The sequence below is a fragment of the Bombus affinis genome, chromosome 10, assembly GCF_024516045.1.
Source record: "Bombus affinis isolate iyBomAffi1 chromosome 10, iyBomAffi1.2, whole genome shotgun sequence".
Taxonomy (NCBI): Eukaryota; Metazoa; Arthropoda; class Insecta; order Hymenoptera; family Apidae; genus Bombus; species Bombus affinis.
Genome location: NC_066353.1, coordinates 6,591,861 through 6,609,461, shown reverse-complemented (window position 1 = coordinate 6,609,461; position 17,601 = coordinate 6,591,861). Strand labels below are relative to the sequence as shown.

Below are 17,601 nucleotides of genomic sequence, written 5' to 3'. Positions count from 1 at the left end.
GCATCGTATTGACTGTGTCTCTATCGTCTCCGTCGTCGTAAGTGCGTACGTACTGGCTTATACTTACTTATTAACCTACAATCATACATTTTACACCCATATGTTGTCATATTCGTTTTCCCATTTTCCCGTATTGTTAACCATTTTCTATTCATTTAATCGTTAAAAGATATCAATGAGTATCAGTCTACGCCGCTTCGCCGCGTCGATAATAATATGTTCTCTTTAAAGTTTACAAAAAATTATAGTTTGATACTTTAGAATTTAGAATCTCGTCACGTCTGATAGTATCATTATCATAGTGTTGTAACAAGTAAATATTTTGCGTGATCATTTACAGCAATTTGTGCAAGTGCGACAAGGACGTTTGTTTAAACGTTGTTAAACGTTCGATATCACAAAGTCAAGTCGATCGACTTATATACATATCTATGCGTATAATATTTAGTTACTATACATATGTCAGGCAGGAACGTATAATATAACCTCTTTTCTCGAAGCTGCAAAAGGTAAGAAAAATAAAAGCAAAATATCGAAATACAATGATTCACACCGCGTGTCGATATGATCATTTCATTAAAATCATTATCACAGCCAGCGAGATAAATTATAAATATAAAAGAATGGCGAAATGTATATTCAACGTGTGTTTTTATTTCAGATGATGATTCTTATTAGTAGACTCTCCTTTACTCAAAAATTGCTATGTATCCCTATTGGTGCTATTGGATATTATTTAGAAGGGTTTATATCCTATCGTTATACTCCTCCAACTGCACCAGTAATAGAGCAACGCGAAGAAAGATTATTAGCTAATATGAATTCTATGTCTGATGAAAAAAGGCATTCTCCATTGGAAGTTAATCTTCCACCCTCCTTGTCTATATAATTATTTATATAATTTAAGTATGTATTAGGAGAGAATATAATATATAACATACTTTTATTCAAATTATTAGAACATAATAGTCAAAATACAATTGTATCATATACAGAGAATAAGTATGTACTTTTTATGCTACTACTCCAAACTTGTATATAACAGTATGACGATAAAGCTGTCCAGGTTCAAGTATGCTATTTGGAAAATTTTCCTGTAAGTATTAAAGCAAAGATATTAACTTGAAATGATATATTGAAGTGGAGATTTAGTTTGTTTATCATTTTTTAGTCATTTATAACTGAAAAATATCATTTAGCCTTAAATCTTAATTCTCATACTTACTTGATTGACTGCATCCGGATAATTTTGTGTTTCTAAACAGAATGCACCATGTTTGAAGTATGTGGTTCCGTTTTTCCCCCTAATACCCGGGGTCTCGCGTTCGGGTAAAAAGTTGGCTGTGTAAAATTGCAATCCAGGCTGATTCGAAAAAACTTGTAAATATCTTCCAGAAGTAGGATGTAAAACTTTGGCGACGAGGTTTCTTTCGTTTGCGGTATCGTTTACTCTTAAACAAAAATTATAATCGTATCCACCACCTGGTACTTTGTCAATGACATCTCCGAGTATGGTAGAGTTTCTCAAGTCCATCGCGGTACCGAGGACCGATCGTATTTCTCCGGTAGGAATACTTTCTGTGTCGGTGACTGTCCAATGATCCGCATTTAAAGTAAACTGATGTTTGTATAGTTCGCTTGCGTTACCATTCTGAAATATATCCAATTAAAGCTAATTACAATGAAAATCAGAATGTAGGAAGAGAAACAAATCTTGTCAGCGAAGGCGTAAAACATGATAAATTTCTAAATTGATTGATTTACGAACATGACCAGCTAGATTGAAGTAACTATGATTAGTCAAGTTAATAGGAGTAGCTTTGGTGACGGAAACTTTCATCTCGATGCGTAACTCTCCATCGATGGTTAATTGAAAAGTGACCGAAGCTATTGCATCTCCAGGATAACCTTCGTCACCGTCCTCGCTTAGCAAAGAAAGTACAAGCTGGTTACGCTGAATAGCGGCATTCCATATTTTCGAACTCCACCCTTTAAAGCCACCGTGAAGACTATTTTGTCCTGCATTCTTAGCCAAATGATACTTTTTCCCGTTCAATGTAAATTCCCCATTTTTTATACGGTTCGCGACTCTTCCTATCGTCGCACCAAAATACGGTTTATAAACCGTGGACGAGTAATCTACAAAAGAAATCGTTCGAAAGGAAAAAGAAAAGAATGAAAGAATGAACAAATATGTATGTATATTATTTGAAATCAAAGGTTAACATTAAAATCTATTACGCAAATGAATCAAATAAGTATACAAACGGAAAAAATTGTCCTATACCTTCTACTTTATCGAAACCTAAAACGACGTCTGCTATTCTTCCATCTTTGTCTGGAGTTCTAATAGATGTTATTGTTGCGCCGTACGTTACGATATCCACCTCCTGACCCGCGTTATTTTTTAAAGTGTACTTCTCAATGCTTTGGCCATCGACAGATCCCCATTTTGTACAAGATATTAATTGTTCACCATTCGAATCCATAATCGATCTAATCGGTGCGGAAATTATGTGTACAAAACATCGATTGCAATATTTATATTTATATAATGCACGCACGCACGCACGCACGGAGGCTAAAGTTCGTTTTAATGGAAATAAAATTATTGCCATTTTTGTTTTCTATCAGTGATAATTCTAATCATTCTCTGATTTGAATATTTATCTAAATTACCATAGAAAAGAACATTGTCAAGGCATAAACCTTCCACTCTACTATACGATGAGCTCCGATGGGAACAATTGTTACTGATATCAGTGAATAACAATTGTTCTTATTAGATCATAAACAAATTGTGTTTGTTACGTAAAAACCGAAGACCAGACTGAAAGAAGACAGAAAAAACAAAATTGTAAAGCTAATTCCGATGTCCGGACGGTATTCTAAAAACATGAAAATCATAATAGATTAAAGATTTCTCAATCTGTAATTAGTTTATTAAAATATAGTTATTTGTTTCAAGATTAATTCATTCAAGTTCTTTCTGTATTCTTTCTAAATCATTCGTTAATTATTCAAGTTTGTTTAATCCAAAACTCATAAACAGTGGCAGAGTACTTTAGCACTCCACGGGCAACGATCCAGTCTGAAATTTCTCAAGTCTCTGAACGGTCACGCAACACTGTTTGATAGCTTTCAATGAGTAAAATCCGAAAACACAACTCTTAACTTTAAGAATTCAGTGAACGTTTCTAGAGTATTTGACAGCTTGCTTTGACGCTAACAAGACGAAGCAGTAAACGTAAACAAAATTTTGATTACCGCGACTGCAATCGTTTACATCTACTGCCATGTCTCGTTGGACAGGCTATATACATATGTACTACCTGATATTACATATACATACATACGTACATGTATACATATATGTATAGTTAACGCACGCTCTTTAGAAAGAGAATGCGATTCAACATTATACAAATTATTTATAGTTTTTATATTCTTATCTTTAAAGTTAAAGGTAATTGCAATCTTACTTGAATAACAAACAAACTGTTATTGCCACACAACGAAAAAATTGCATGATGACAGCAGTATGGCAGCACTGTAACCAACTTATTCAACAAAGCACTAAAAATCTCTCTCTAAATGTCTCTCGTTACAATGTTCATATAAGTATACGTCGTGCGTACCTCCTATCTTTTTGTCATTGGATGATTATATTTTCTTTCATCGAGATTAAAAACAATTAAGATAAAATAAATGATCATATATTTATCTCTCAACTGGGAAAAAGATATAATTGTTATAGCTATAAAACATTGTTTCGACGCAACATACATACGTAGCTAATATGATTATGAAAAAAAAGAAAGAAAAAAGAATCAGAAAAAGAATTTATCTAATCTGTTTTGATTATGTGGTAAAACCGACCGATCATAGTATATCTGCGATATCTTAACGTAAGAATTTTCTCTATCTACATGTTAAGATTCTAAAATCTTTTTAGTAAATAATTTCAATTTCCTTCTAGTATTCTCATTGCGTTCGTCATATTCGTCGAAATGGGGAAAATGAAAACGAAATTTTTCGGATAGCCAAGTAGCCTGGATAGAACAAAGTTTACGTGTCCTCTCGATATATCGAGTAACTTAATAGTGTGTTGTTATCATCGTTTGTTTTCGATGATCTTATAAAAAATAAATTGTTATTTGAGATAACATGTATTTTGCTTTCTATATATTGAAATTGCAATTACAGGACAAAACAGCGAAACGAGATAGAAAGGAGTTTTGTTCAAAAAAAGTTCACTTTTGAACTGAATTATGATAATATCTATATGATATATATGTGATATGTATATATATCAACATTTAAATGTATTTACATGTACGTACATATATGTTGTTGCAAAAGCTTGACAAGCGAATTTGCTTAGATAGATAGAACACAGATAGAGTTCGTTTTTGTTTCGATTTTGTTTCTTTGTGTTTCATGTGATAAATACATATGTACGTATAACAGAAACACTAATATATACCTTTTGGCTGTATACGATGCAGCGTGCTGACAATAACGTTTCGAAATTTCGAAATTATATTAATTCAAAAACAGAAGAGCGCAACGGAGGATCTTGCCAAATTTTGTCCAAGCTTACTTGCGCTGACAACTGATGATTATTTCTGTTTCTCGTAGTGTTCACAGTTTTGGTTTCTGTACTCGAATTTTTCGTATTATTTCACCAACAAATCGAAATTGTTTCTCAAGACAAAATAAAATGTTACAGCTGAGTTCATAGAAGGCAAATTCAGCTTATGCACGAATGGTGTAAACAAGTGCTCTTATATATATAATACTTCCTCTGTAGATAATGAAATTGTACATCGCAGTAGCGCTACCATCGTTCAAACGTAAGAGAGAAGTAGGAACGTAGGAGAAATCTAGATACTATTGGCCATCTATAATGCGTATATTACGTGTCGAAGCTTTTTCCTTGAATTGTGTCGCATATTTGTGTCAATTTGTGCACGAGTTCGAGTTATATGCGCGAACGAGTTATTTGTTCTTTGTTTTGTAAATGTGTTCTAGTGTATTTGAATCAAGAGTCACGTAAAAAGAATAAATACGTGAACAGAGTACGCCTGTTTGTCTGTACCCGATTTGTGAACGTCCATAAAATTGTAAATCTTCTTTTATATAGTTTTATATACAATAGGAATAAAAATATTTTTACATTGTCAGTGTAATCATTGTCGATTACGATTTTTTTCAAATATTAATAAAATATAAGTAAATCGAGTCGATCGATCATCGTCCCAAGTTTTGTACGTGGCAGTGTAAGCGAGACGGAGATTCAACCAATCATCGAAATCGAAATCAAAGGAAAAGCAGTGTTGGAAGCGGCAGAGAATTTCTATCAACACAGTACCTAGAATTTTGTTTTTCTTAAACGCACATCTCTCTTTCTACCTTGCCCCCTCCTGTTTTCCCTCCCCCTTGTTTTAATGGTACCCGTGCTCCATATCTGATAGCGTGCCACGATTAGTTCTAACATCAGTTTCGTTCTACGCTCATGAAACATTAAACACCAAGTGCTAAATAGCTAAGTGTCAACGTTCAAGCAGAATTAAGCCGTTAAAAAAGACGTGCGCAGAAGTAGTGGGAGTTGACCATTTATGCAAGATTTATCGACGCTGCAAATTTTTCGAGTAACAACAATTGATAAGATGGGTCTGGGAAACAAGGTGTGTATATAATATCTACAATTCTAACAATTATGCTTGTGCCAAGATGTGATTTTTAGTGTTCTCTTTGCTGTTGTTTTACACAATGTTCGAATTCGATGCTATAAAGTACTAGATAACCTTTACATATAGGCAAAACCAACATTTCATACAATTACAGACTCTTTTTCCCTTTCACAAACCTTTTTTGTCGCGTCAAATTTTTTCACGTATCCATTGCATCAGCATTTGTCGAAATTCAATGACACACAGGACCGTTTTTATCTTTATCGTAGAATGTAGATAAACGTAGATTGTAGATAAATATAATCGCAGCAATGTGAATACATTATGCATATCGAGATATATGTAGTTAATAATTGAATTTTTCAATAAATGTATAACGAATAGGGAAACTATAGGAACTAACTAGGAAAACTTGAGATAAAATACGAAACTTTAAGAAACAAAGCGGTGACATTATGTATTTTAGATTGTAGATTGTAGATATATCAGCGATGTATCATTAAGGAGGTAAAACAAGTATTTTATTGATTTTGTAAGCTACTAAATAATTCGTAGACATCGTGCATTTTTTTAACGATTATGTCCATATATCGTCATTGAATTGAAAACGGTGATTATTATTGTACAAATTTCGTATGTAAGTATCTTGCCGAATAATTATATAGCTGTTCGCAGTATGAAATAAGTCTAGCGTAATCAACGTTTCTTTACGAGGCGATGGCTGTGACGGTCGTGAAACGAGCGAGGAACGTTATGTCGAATTCTGGCGGTTGGTGTTACCAACGGGAAATAACATTTTAGCAATCGTTCACCATTGTGATCACTCGATCTATTGATAAAGACGGGACAACTGTGATACGTTCCAATTATTTATCGTCAATGCGTTTTATTATAAAGGTGCTTGAAATTATCTTTGAGAAGCAGGGGCTCTGAGAAGATTATCGTGATTGACCGTATTTAAAGAAAGAGATGGAAATACACGTGACAATTTGTTTCCGTAGATAAATAAACGTGCATTCGAATTTAGTATTCGTCTTTCTACTATTTTCTTTCTCCTTTTTTTCTTGCACATTTTTCTTCTCTGCCTTACAATACAACAGCTGGTCAGTTATATCGTAACATGATATGATCGTTCAAGTTAAATGGGATGAATTACTAATCATTTCTGTTCGACACATTGCATTGGGTGATTCGCGCATTTCGAAGCGTTTTAGAATTTTACATTTGATCCCTAAATCTAGTACGATTGTCTACTATCATTTATCTACTATCACTATCAGGGTCACTGTGGCGCTTCTAACGAACAATAATTCCTTTTATCTTGAACTTTAACAGCTCACTGATTGCGTTCAATGATTATATAATCGAAAGGTGGTAATTGTAAGAAAAATTTCCGAAAGCAGTTATATCTGGCGATTAAACTGATTAAATTTACATCGATACGAGACACAATGCTGGCAACGATCATAACTATCGTAACTATCATAACTACGTTATTATAGTTATATATTATTATAGTCGAGTAAATTTTTTATTTGTAAAGGGAAATGAAAATAAAGGTATGTCTAGATGGCAAGACCGCAAACGACAGATAACTGTAACGCAGTAATAAACTTGTATTTAATTTCGTTAAGCTGAGACTTTTCGCGAAGTTTAACGTGTTTCTAAAATTGGTCGTGCTATTTATCCCCTGTCTTACTATGCGCACGAAATGATCGAATATTTCTACACAGATAGGTATTTCCGTTATCCATACACGCGTACACTTGTTTGTTTAACACGAGAAAAAGATTAGTTGGGAAAATTACAATGATTTGTCTATCCGTAGACCTGATATCGAATGTAATTTTTATTATGCTGACAATGAATAATTATTTAAAATACGAAGCAAACCGATTCAGATGGAAAGTAGGAAAGTGAAATTGAAACGTTTGTTGTAACAATTGCTCGCTCGATAAAATTTAGCATCCCGTCTATCGATGAACTCATGAAACAAGCCATTTAACGCCATCGAATAACCCGTCTGCCAATACATATTGTACGTATACATGAAAAGATGGAACGGTCGCGTAAAATATAGTATCTGTTTATCGATCCTGTTTTTTTTCCGCTTCGCGCGTTTAATACCTGATGTATGTATCTCGTATGTTGTTGTGTCGGTCGCAGTGCAGCAGGAAGAAATGATCGCGTAGCAGGTACATTCTCGTACGTAGGACGAAATATCGATCGTTATTTTCGCGCAAGTCTCGCAACGACCTGCACACCGTCGGTGATGCCAGTAATGATGCGATACACTCGCTCGATGCGTTTGCACATCCAGTTTTGTATCGCGACAATAGGAACGGATCCACCTGTTTCAGAATCGTGTCACGCCTGCTGTATCCCATCGAAACGGCGCGTTTCACGAATTTAGATCTTCGAGGGGCGTGTTCCACCTTGGAAGGAGAACAACAGGAGAAAAAAGAAAAAGGACGATCCTTGTTGTGGGTACGGTGCAGTGATACGAGAAGAAATGACGTTAGAACGATTAGTAGATTCGTTCGGTCTTTGATTTTCGTATTTAATGGCCAACGTTCGATCGATCATACCAGAGCATTTATTCAAGGATAAACGAGATAAAGCGTAAAAGAACAGAGTTCCCCTAAACATACATTTTACGTAGTAGGTGCATCGTTAATTGGTCAGTCCCCGTGAAATGCCATTTATTAGACGTATTTCGAAATCGTTATTGTTAAGCATTCGTTGCATCGACTATCGATAATGATTCAGCTTTGTCCTGTCTCTTTTACATCAGATGTCCGAAGAAAATCCAGAGATGCGGGAAATGGCAGCGCGCATATGCCGCGATTACCTACACGGAGTTTGGAAACACGTTACCGCGGAGAACATGACATTGAAACGTATCAGGTTAGTATCGAGGTTGAATATATATTACATTTCACAGTATTTCACAGTATCACTTTTGACGACTGATGATACTCTTTTCATTCGCGTTTACTTTTTATTTCGCATTCTTTGATATCGACTTCTTAGTTCCCCGGTGTTTGCACGATTTCCTGTTGTAATCTACTCGCATGTACGATTCAAAGGGGAAAATCGAGACTCTGACCGATCGTAAAGTAAAGTGTCAAGCAGATAATACGCTGTGCCGCAATCGTAAGCCAGACGAAACGTCGATCAACCGTTTCTCAAATCGAAACTGTGTTGCAGTTGCATACGTAGAATATGCATCTTTCCACAACACTAAATAAGTATTACGCACAATATGTATATTGTATGTCCGTGTTCGTTTCACAATATCAATAAATACGTAATAATATAATATGTATACGTGTATAATACATACACGTAATATAAATATACATATTGAAATATATATATATATATATATATATATATATATATATATATATATATTTATTACGTGATAGTGTGCTAGTAATAGTGTGCTGTATTGTATGTGCTTGTGAGAAAATGTGTTAATCAGTGGTAAGAATGATTGGCGGAAGATGCGCATGATCCGAATATTCTAAATACGAGGATATTATTCGATATTTTACAGCGGCGGGTTAAGCAATTGGTTGTACAATGTCCAGTTACCCGATGGAACTGTTCCGATTCGAGGCGAACCACGGCAAGTCTTATTGCGACTGTACGGTCAGATACACGGGGAAAGAGCTTTGGAAGGGCTGATCACCGAATCGGTCATATTCACGTTACTGTCAGAAAGACGACTCGGACCCAAGTTACACGGTATATTTCCCGGTGGTCGAATAGAAGAATACATACCGGCGAGACCGTTGCTTACCGATGAATTGGCGGATCCGATTTTAAGTTGTATGATTGCCGAAAAAATGGCCCAGATACATAGTATGCAGGTTCCGATAAGCAAAGAACCAACTTGGCTTTGGGATACTATGACAAAATGGTTGGACACGACCACCGACATATTAGAAAATATCGAGGACGTCGATGTTCGACATTTGAAAAACGTCAACGCGATACGAGCGATCGACCTAGATCACGAGATCAAGTGGTTCAGGTGAGGAGGAAACGGGGGAAGAAGAGGCTGCGGAATCGACGAAACGTAGTAGCAATTTAGTACACTGTAGTCTGTATTAACGGCAAGGAACCTATTTTTCAGATCTCTCGCAACCCGGCATAAATATCCAGTTGTTTTCTGTCACAACGATATGCAAGAGGGTAATATATTGCTACGGCAAAATACACGGAAACCAGAACTAGTTCTTATCGACTTTGAATATTGCTCTTATAATTATCGAGCATTCGACATAGCAAATCATTTCGTGGAATGGCAGTACGATTATACAGCAGCGGAATATCCTTTCTTTCATGAACGCGCAGCATCTGGTCCTACAAAAGAGCAAAAGGTAAATATTGGAGTATTTCATCTTTCGAAACATTTACAAAGAAAGAATCATGGTAAGATCGTCGCGTTTTCTTATCCTTCGTTCCGTCGTTCAACTTGTCTTGCGCCCTCATGGAGACGAACAAACGAATTACATACATACAAAATCCCCCCAGGGATCCCCGTTACCGTAACCCCGCGCTTGTTACATGATCACAATTTTACCCCATCGGTCGATACATTTTTTAATCGATTACATATACGTACATATATCGATAGCGATACCTTGGAACTGCGTCCATTTGAACGATGACACATACATACTTAACGCATTTCAAAAAACAAACAGAAACAGAGAAATGTATTCATTCGAAATTCTACGTCGGCTTTGAACAATGATCGAATCAAATCGTAAAATATTCGTACGCATTGCGAAAGAAAGGATCGGTTCCATTTATAATTTTATAATTTTTTTCTCGCACCGTCGAGAAATAACTAGAGTGAAAATAGATGGCAATCGTGTTTTGTCAACCAAAATTGAAATCGACATAGACAAATAAAATTCCCTTTGTTCCATATTTGACTTCGCCGCCGTCGCTGTAATTTTCACCGTTACCGTTAAAGTCGCTACCACTGCCCACTGCCCACTGCCCACTGCCCACTGCCCACTGCCCACTGCCCACTGCCCACTACCCACTGCTCACTGCCCACTGCCCATTGCCCACTGCCCACTGCCACTGTCACTGCTACTGCTACTGCCACTGCCACTGCCACTGCCCACTGCCCACTGCCCACTGCCCACTGCCCACTGCCCACTGCCCACTGCCCACTGCCACTGCCCACTGTTACTGCCACTGCCACTGCCCACTGCCCACTGCCCACTGCCCACTGCCCACTGCCACTGCCACTGCCGCTGCCCACTGCCCACTGCCCACTGCCCACTGCCCACTGCCCACTGCCCACTGCCCACTGCCCACTGCCCACTGCCCACTGCCCACTGCCCACTGCCCACTGCCCACTGCCTACTGCCCACTGCCACTGTCACTGCCACTATCACCATTGTTGTCGCCGCTGCCGCCATCGTTCCACCCAATTCCCTTATTAACTTGTTTCTTCTTCTCTATCTTTTTCCCGCTTTTCCTTCATTGTCTTTGAGGTTGACAAATTAAAAGCGCAAGACCAAGTTCGATCGTATGCGATGCATACGTATACCTATATCTACTCGGTCAAGCGAGTTCAAGAGTTATCGAGAGCAGATCGAGGAGCTGCTTGGCGTGTGTTGCGTGTGTATATATTAGTTTCACAGGACCACGATTCGGTGAGACAAGGCTGATGCCTGCCTGATCGGCTAATCGGAAATCGGAATAACGGGGATGGCAATATCGATCTGTGCCACTGCTATGCTATGGATCCCGTCTCGCACCGTACGTTGTGGAACCAGAACGACCGGTGCCATCACCCACCTTTGCAACATCAGTCCCGTACCTGCGCATCTACGACTCTAGAGTACTTCTACACGCACTCTCGATAGTCGATCCATAATCTACATTACTCGATAAATGTACAGTGTCTTATGGGTGGTAAAATCGCGTTATTTCCAATTAAGACACTTCTCTCACCGCATTTAAATATCCGTCTACGGTATTCAATTAGAGTGTCCCTATGAACGCATGTTTATTCCGATTGCAATTGACTCGATTTCTCAAACCGTTTAAATCTACGTACCACTTTCGAGCTACTTTTCACTGTAGATGTTTTCTCTTTACAGAAAAGCTTTTAAAGTTTATCCTGTATTTCGGACATACATACATATATAAATGTATATGTGTATACATATTTACATACGTATAGGTATATTTTTGGCTTGCGTATGTATATATGTCTATATATACATATATGTATACCACCTTCTATCTGTTCAAATTCATTTTTCAATTACTTTCGATAAACGATCGTATTGTACGTTTAGCAATTTTATATTCTTTGACAGCTCAACTTTATAAGAAGTTACTTAAGAACAGTCGGCAAAGAAGGATCACCGGAAGAGGAACGAATCATGATGGAAATCAAGATATTCTCTTTGGCTAGTCACTTATTTTGGGGTCTTTGGAGTATCGTCAACGCCAAATTATCAGAAATTCCATTTGGCTATTGGGTATGCTCGCGACACGGTGTATCCGTATTTTATGCTTTTCTCTCGTTACTTTTATTCCAAACTTTGTCTACATACACTTATTTACGTGTTCATGTCCATTACCTTTGCTCTTTTGCCTATCTTCTCCAATCATTTCGTTCTATTTCCATTGTTGCAGGATTATGCAGTTTCTAGATTAAAAAATTACCAGTATTTAAAAGAGAAGATTATGGCTTCTGGAGGATCGCCGACGATAGACAACGATGATACTGCTGAAAAAATAACCGTAGATTGAACAAATCGAGCGCATGATCGTTACGGCGAAGACTGTTTCCTCTCTGCAACGTAACGTGACAAATAAAAGTTTACCTACCATATTTTCATGCGCTCGTAATTACGTATCTTGTCAGAATCACGATTTACCGTTGTTTCGTGATACATGTTTGCGGTTTTCAACAAAAAGAAGAAAAGAGAAAGGAAGAGCGAAAAGAAAAAGCCGGAACAAAGCAAGATGTGAAAGCCAACGTGTAGACAAGTGGAAGAATGACGAGCAACGCATTGAACGCATGCACGCAAGTGGCCGAGACAGAGACAACGCGAGAGAAGGAGAGAGAGAGAGAGAGAGAGAGAGAGTGAGCACGAAGGAATAGGAATGAAGGGAAGGGGTTAGGCTGTTAAGAAACACGAAAAGAGAAAGAAGGAGAGAGGAAGGAAACGAGACGATGATGCCTTACTACTACGATAGACTTGTCTACGCAAACTATCACGTGCAATTTCGTTTCGTTTCGTTTCGTGTCGTTTTCATTCTCGATGGATACCATCGCGACTACTATGTGGATACCATGGCGACGTGTGATTAATTAATACGACCGAAAGAATCGTCTCCCAGTTTCTCATAATGTACTCCCTTCGCCCCATAAAAGCAGTATGGGACTACGTAAATAGAAAAGGATCTCTCCCGTGGACAATCCTGGCTTAAGAATTACAAATGTGATATAAGATAAGAAATGCGTATGATATCGTCCTGACATCTTAAACTTTTCAGGGAAATGCTGCTCAACTTTCAAGTCAGCTATCGATATTTTTAGTCGGATACTGGAAATCAAAAGGATCGAGTATTCCTACCGTTTATAATTACATTATACATATATACACATATACGTGCATATACGCATACATACGTACGTGTACATGTATAAGTATGTACGCATGTATGTATGTACGTAGATGATTTGTACATAACTACGATTTTGTTGTACCTGGGACGAATCATTATTAGAATTGAAATAGGAAACTTTGTACGCTTAACGTGTTAAACAGCCAAATCGTACTTTCGATCGCGTCTCGCGTATATATGTATATATATATGTACTTAATTGCGTTTGTATCGGATTTTTTTGCACGAGCTAAGAATATTTATGCTAAAAAACAAAAGCATACATAATAAATAAACTGATCGTCATTATTGAACGTATGTATCTGCGACAAGTGCTGATATCAAGATATTATTGTTCATCGGTATTTTTCTTCGTGATTATCCAATGATATTTGCGTTTTATTTCTAATTCTTCCACACCGTGATATCGCGTATTTTTCATTAGTGCGACATGTTTCTCGGTTCAACAAAGAACAATATTTTAATAAAGTTGAAAGGAACTATTTCCATTCGTTTCGTTCTTACCATCCTTTTTTCTCAAATACTAATAAATAATTCTGCAGAAAAACAAATATCTGTCATTTCTTTTAATGAAAATAGAGTTCGTAATTATATCGTGATGTACATACCTGCATACATTTCATATTATATTACATATATCGTATTTCATTTTCTTTTATCTCCGTAAGTTGGCAATCATTGTATACAATAAGATTTTCATGACTCACGCATGCGGCGTGCACCTCGACTTTTTAGTTAATACGTATATAAGGTTAGTTGAGGTTATTGCATGTACAGTCTGTTTAGGTTGTATAAACGAACGTTGACGTTAATTGGTGCCAGTTTAAAAGTTAATTGAAAGAAGTTTTAATGTGTTCCCGGAAACAACTGACAACTTTCTACAACGTTTAATATTGGTCTCCTATTTCTTTCTTACGAATGATAAAAGCTGGAAACTAGTATGGAAACTACGTCACACAACCTTATGCCCAACATTCATTTCAACAATGATAAAAGAAATATACAAGCTGAAGTAAACAATGAAGAAATACTGCCCACTACTAAAATCACTAATTCTTCCGATACATCGGAAAATAGCATAGAGCTTGCAGCTTCGACAAAAGAATATTCAACAAATGACTTGTCTAAAGGTCTCAGTGATGTTGATAATATTGCAACTTTCAAGAAACCGACTGTATTAATTGGTCCAAAACGTTCTTGTCCGATATCCAAAAGCTCAGAGCGTGATATAAAGTCTCAAAAACATTCGCAAGATCAACCTATCCCGTATGTAGAACCATCTTGGGGAGGAAAGCCGGAAGGGAATTATACGATGGAAGTACTCAAGTCTGGAATGATCATCGAGACAATTTCACTCAACGAACAACATTTCTATCTTGTTGGGCGTTTACCTTTGTGCCATTTATCTCTTGTTCATCCTACTATTTCAAGATATCATGCAGTTTTACAATACAGATCTGAACAAGACAAAGAAAACGATAAAGGTTTCTATGTATATGATCTAGGAAGTACTCATGGTACTTTTTGGAATGGGAACCGCATAAAGCCTAATGTTTACGTAAGGATACACGGAGGTCATATGCTCAGATTTGGTTGCAGCCAGAGAAAGTACATTTTACAAGCTCCACCGGGAGATCAAGAAGAAGAATCTCCGTATAGCTTAACAGAGTTAAAGGTATTTTATCTAAACATTGTTCCTTTCATATGCAACTAATGCAGTTATTTTTCAAACAAATATAAGATGAAACAAAAATATTCTAGGTAATGAGAGCGTCCCAGTTGGAAAAACGGTGCATGGAAGACAAAGGTAAAACATCCATCGAAGAAAAGGAAAGTGAAGGCATTGATTGGGGAATGGGAGAAGATGCAGACGAAGAAACAGATCTTCAAGAAAATCCTTATGCTTCTATTACGGATGACGATTTAGTTTTAGAAGATCCCAAGAAAACTCTTAGAGGATGGTTCGAAAGAGAAGGATATGACCTCCATTATCAAACAGAAGAAAAGGGATTTGGACAATTTTTGTGTTGGGTAGAGTAAGTATTTTCATACATATGAAAACAATGTGAAAGAAATATATGATACGATTAACTTAATCTCGTTAAAAATTTAGTCTCCCCACTGAAGATATCGTCGGACATTCGACGAGAGCAGAAGCCCTTGTAAAAGGTAAAAAGAAAGAAGCAGTTGTACAATGCGCGTTGGAAGCATGCAAAATTTTAGATAAATATGGATTATTAAGGCAAGCAAATCACGGTAAGAATAACGTTTATAAAATTCTTTTTAATAAACTTTAACTTTTGTTTTCATACTTATACTGTTATGTTTTGTGTTCATATTTATACTTAATACCGTTGTACACAACATTGTTCGAGGCTTTCGGGCAGAAACCTTCGATCTTTCGCCAGCAATGCAATTAACTTGTTCAGCATCTAAAAACGCATTGGAGCTGATGTCTGTGGTGGTGGTGGTGGTCTCTCTATATAACAAGATACCTGCATTCATGTACCGGAACGGTAATGTTCATGTTCCAGTTCATCGATGTTGCTGAATTAGCCGCCGCTATTAATTGCTCAGCTGATTAATTAAAAAAATGTGAGGATCGTGTCCCAGATTGTGTTCACATGAAACCCGACAAAATCCAAACAATATGAACAAGGACATCGGTTTTCACCTGAACCCAATCTGGAACACGCACCTCGCATCTTTTAAATTAGATGAGTAATTAATAGTATCGGTTAATTCAGCAACACCGATGAACATCAACACCACCGTTCCGGTACTTGAACACAGATGCCTTCTACTAATTAACTTTACCGTCTTGTAGAAATAAACTGTTTTGTTTAACGGTTGGTTATTGTAAATGAGAATTTTATTTTATTTTTTTATTTATTTAGAATTTATTTATACATGTATGTACAGAAGCAAGAAAAAGGAAAACGAGGAATTGGGAAGCAGAAGATTATTATGACTCGGACGAAGACAATTTTTTGGATAGAACAGGCTCTATAGAAAGGAAGCGTGAACAGAGAATGAGATTAGCTGGAAAATTGGAAGAAAAAGCAGAAACGTATGATTCCTTGGTGAGTTGAAGCAAGTACTTCACTAATTTCGCAACTTTCAATCAACATTTAAATAAAAATGTTGTTGGTATTATTATTTTAGCTCGAAAAACATAAGGAAGTTACAAAACGAATATCACAGTTATCAACTTCGATTGAAAATTGGCAGAGTGCGAGTAGTGCGAAGAATGATACGACCGAAGAAGATGCGTTAGACGCTTTTATGTCAAGTTTAAGTTCGTTTGCTTTAACTAAAAGTGACATTGCTAAGATGAAGTTGGAATTACAAAATCTTCGAAAAGAAGAGGCAAGTTTGATTAAACTGTTAAACTTGACACAGCCTGCAAATTTACCAGCTCTTTCTTACCACGATACTATGGACCAAGATATTAATCAGGCTAAAGCAGTCGTGCATCTTATGCAAAATGCACCAGTAGAACGAAAGAAAATTTATAACTCCTTACTTTGCGGTAAAAAGGTGAGTAAATATTTACTTTGTCCGCATTTAATCTGCCCACATTACTCTACTACCTTTATGGAATGGTTATGTAGGTGAAACAAATAAAGCAGTGTGTAACTACCAATACTGAATCACTTGAATCAAATGCAAATTTCGACACTGCGATAGAGGCAACAGCTGTAGAAGAAGTGGATAGTGACGACGATGATGAATCAATTTCAAATCCATCCCATGATTCATTATGTAAGGAAAATTTTAAATTGCAACTCTCTAATACCACTATTAAAAACGAATCTTCCGAGAAACACGAGGAGCAACAAAAGCATAACATCCAAATGACGAAAAAACATCGACGGGAACAAAGAAAAATGTACTGCGATCAAGACATACATGCAGATAATTATTCCATGTGGATTCCGCCATCGGATCAAGCAGGTGATGGAAAGACAAGTCTTAACGAGAAATATGGTTATTAAGGAAAAGCTGTTCTACCAATATTTATATGTAATTATATGTATTAATTGTTTAATATATGTGTTGTAAAATTGTTGAATTTTTTATACGTTATTACCGTGTAATTTATGATATTGTAAATACTATACTGTACAATATTTATTGCCAAGTTACTATATGATGATTATTAAATACGGTATTATATTATGATTTATTATATACGTGTGCTTTTGTAATTAATATCATGTAT

At 36.6% G+C, this 17,601-nt stretch overlaps 4 protein-coding genes and 1 long non-coding RNA gene across 59 annotated transcripts; 3 read left to right on the top strand and 2 right to left on the bottom strand.

The window, feature by feature from the left end:
- Positions 1-926: 926 nt before the first annotated feature.
- On the bottom strand, positions 927-3,632 carry LOC126921006 (galactose mutarotase-like). 2 transcript variants are annotated; one of them, XM_050732128.1, is made up of 5 exons: positions 3,483-3,632; positions 2,288-2,496; positions 1,769-2,139; positions 1,226-1,651; positions 927-1,094 (listed from the first exon to the last, which is right to left on the bottom strand). In XM_050732128.1, the coding sequence occupies exons 1-5, from the start codon at positions 3,527-3,529 to the stop codon at positions 1,014-1,016; spliced, it is 1,134 nt and encodes a 377-aa protein (XP_050588085.1). In that variant the 5' UTR covers positions 3,530-3,632; the 3' UTR covers positions 927-1,013. The 2 variants fall into 2 exon arrangements, with proteins under 2 accessions (XP_050588085.1, XP_050588084.1); XM_050732127.1 differs by lacking the exon at positions 3,483-3,632 and having other exon boundaries at positions 2,288-2,618.
- A 1,267-nt stretch (positions 3,633-4,899) lies between these two features.
- LOC126921007 (choline/ethanolamine kinase) lies at positions 4,900-13,860 on the top strand. Of its 5 annotated transcripts, XM_050732130.1 has the most exons (6): positions 4,912-5,690; positions 8,491-8,603; positions 9,259-9,738; positions 9,841-10,087; positions 12,056-12,220; positions 12,378-13,860. In XM_050732130.1, exons 1-6 carry the CDS (start codon positions 5,622-5,624, stop codon positions 12,492-12,494), a joined length of 1,191 nt encoding a protein of 396 aa, XP_050588087.1. In that variant the 5' UTR covers positions 4,912-5,621; the 3' UTR covers positions 12,495-13,860. The 5 variants fall into 5 exon arrangements, with proteins under 5 accessions (XP_050588088.1, XP_050588086.1, XP_050588087.1 ...); XM_050732131.1 differs by lacking the exons at positions 12,056-12,220; positions 12,378-13,860 and adding an exon at positions 8,057-8,183 and having other exon boundaries at positions 4,900-5,690; positions 9,841-10,393; XM_050732129.1 differs by lacking the exons at positions 12,056-12,220; positions 12,378-13,860 and having other exon boundaries at positions 4,901-5,690; positions 9,841-10,393.
- LOC126921029 (uncharacterized) lies at positions 5,857-6,725 on the top strand. Its single transcript, XR_007712220.1, has 2 exons — positions 5,857-6,333; positions 6,411-6,725. It is a non-coding gene; the product is annotated as an uncharacterized LOC126921029 (long non-coding RNA).
- LOC126921017 (uncharacterized transmembrane protein DDB_G0289901-like) lies at positions 10,299-11,575 on the bottom strand. 50 transcript variants are annotated; one of them, XM_050732156.1, is made up of 4 exons: positions 11,001-11,575; positions 10,868-10,966; positions 10,810-10,832; positions 10,550-10,747 (listed from the first exon to the last, which is right to left on the bottom strand). In XM_050732156.1, exons 1-4 carry the CDS (start codon positions 11,144-11,146, stop codon positions 10,593-10,595), a joined length of 423 nt encoding a protein of 140 aa, XP_050588113.1. In that variant the 5' UTR covers positions 11,147-11,575; the 3' UTR covers positions 10,550-10,592. The 50 variants fall into 50 exon arrangements, 11 of the variants coding, with proteins under 11 accessions (XP_050588107.1, XP_050588104.1, XP_050588105.1 ...); XR_007712208.1 differs by having other exon boundaries at positions 10,654-10,768; positions 10,816-10,845; positions 10,921-10,972; positions 11,064-11,575; XR_007712194.1 differs by having other exon boundaries at positions 10,654-10,768; positions 10,810-10,826; positions 10,868-11,013; positions 11,105-11,575.
- A 158-nt stretch (positions 13,861-14,018) lies between the features above and the next one.
- LOC126920995 (kanadaptin) lies at positions 14,019-17,451 on the top strand. Its single transcript, XM_050732104.1, has 6 exons — positions 14,019-15,051; positions 15,138-15,412; positions 15,490-15,632; positions 16,299-16,459; positions 16,542-16,916; positions 16,991-17,451. The coding sequence occupies exons 1-6, from the start codon at positions 14,317-14,319 to the stop codon at positions 17,372-17,374; spliced, it is 2,073 nt and encodes a 690-aa protein (XP_050588061.1). The 5' UTR covers positions 14,019-14,316; the 3' UTR covers positions 17,375-17,451.
- Positions 17,452-17,601: the final 150 nt, after the last annotated feature.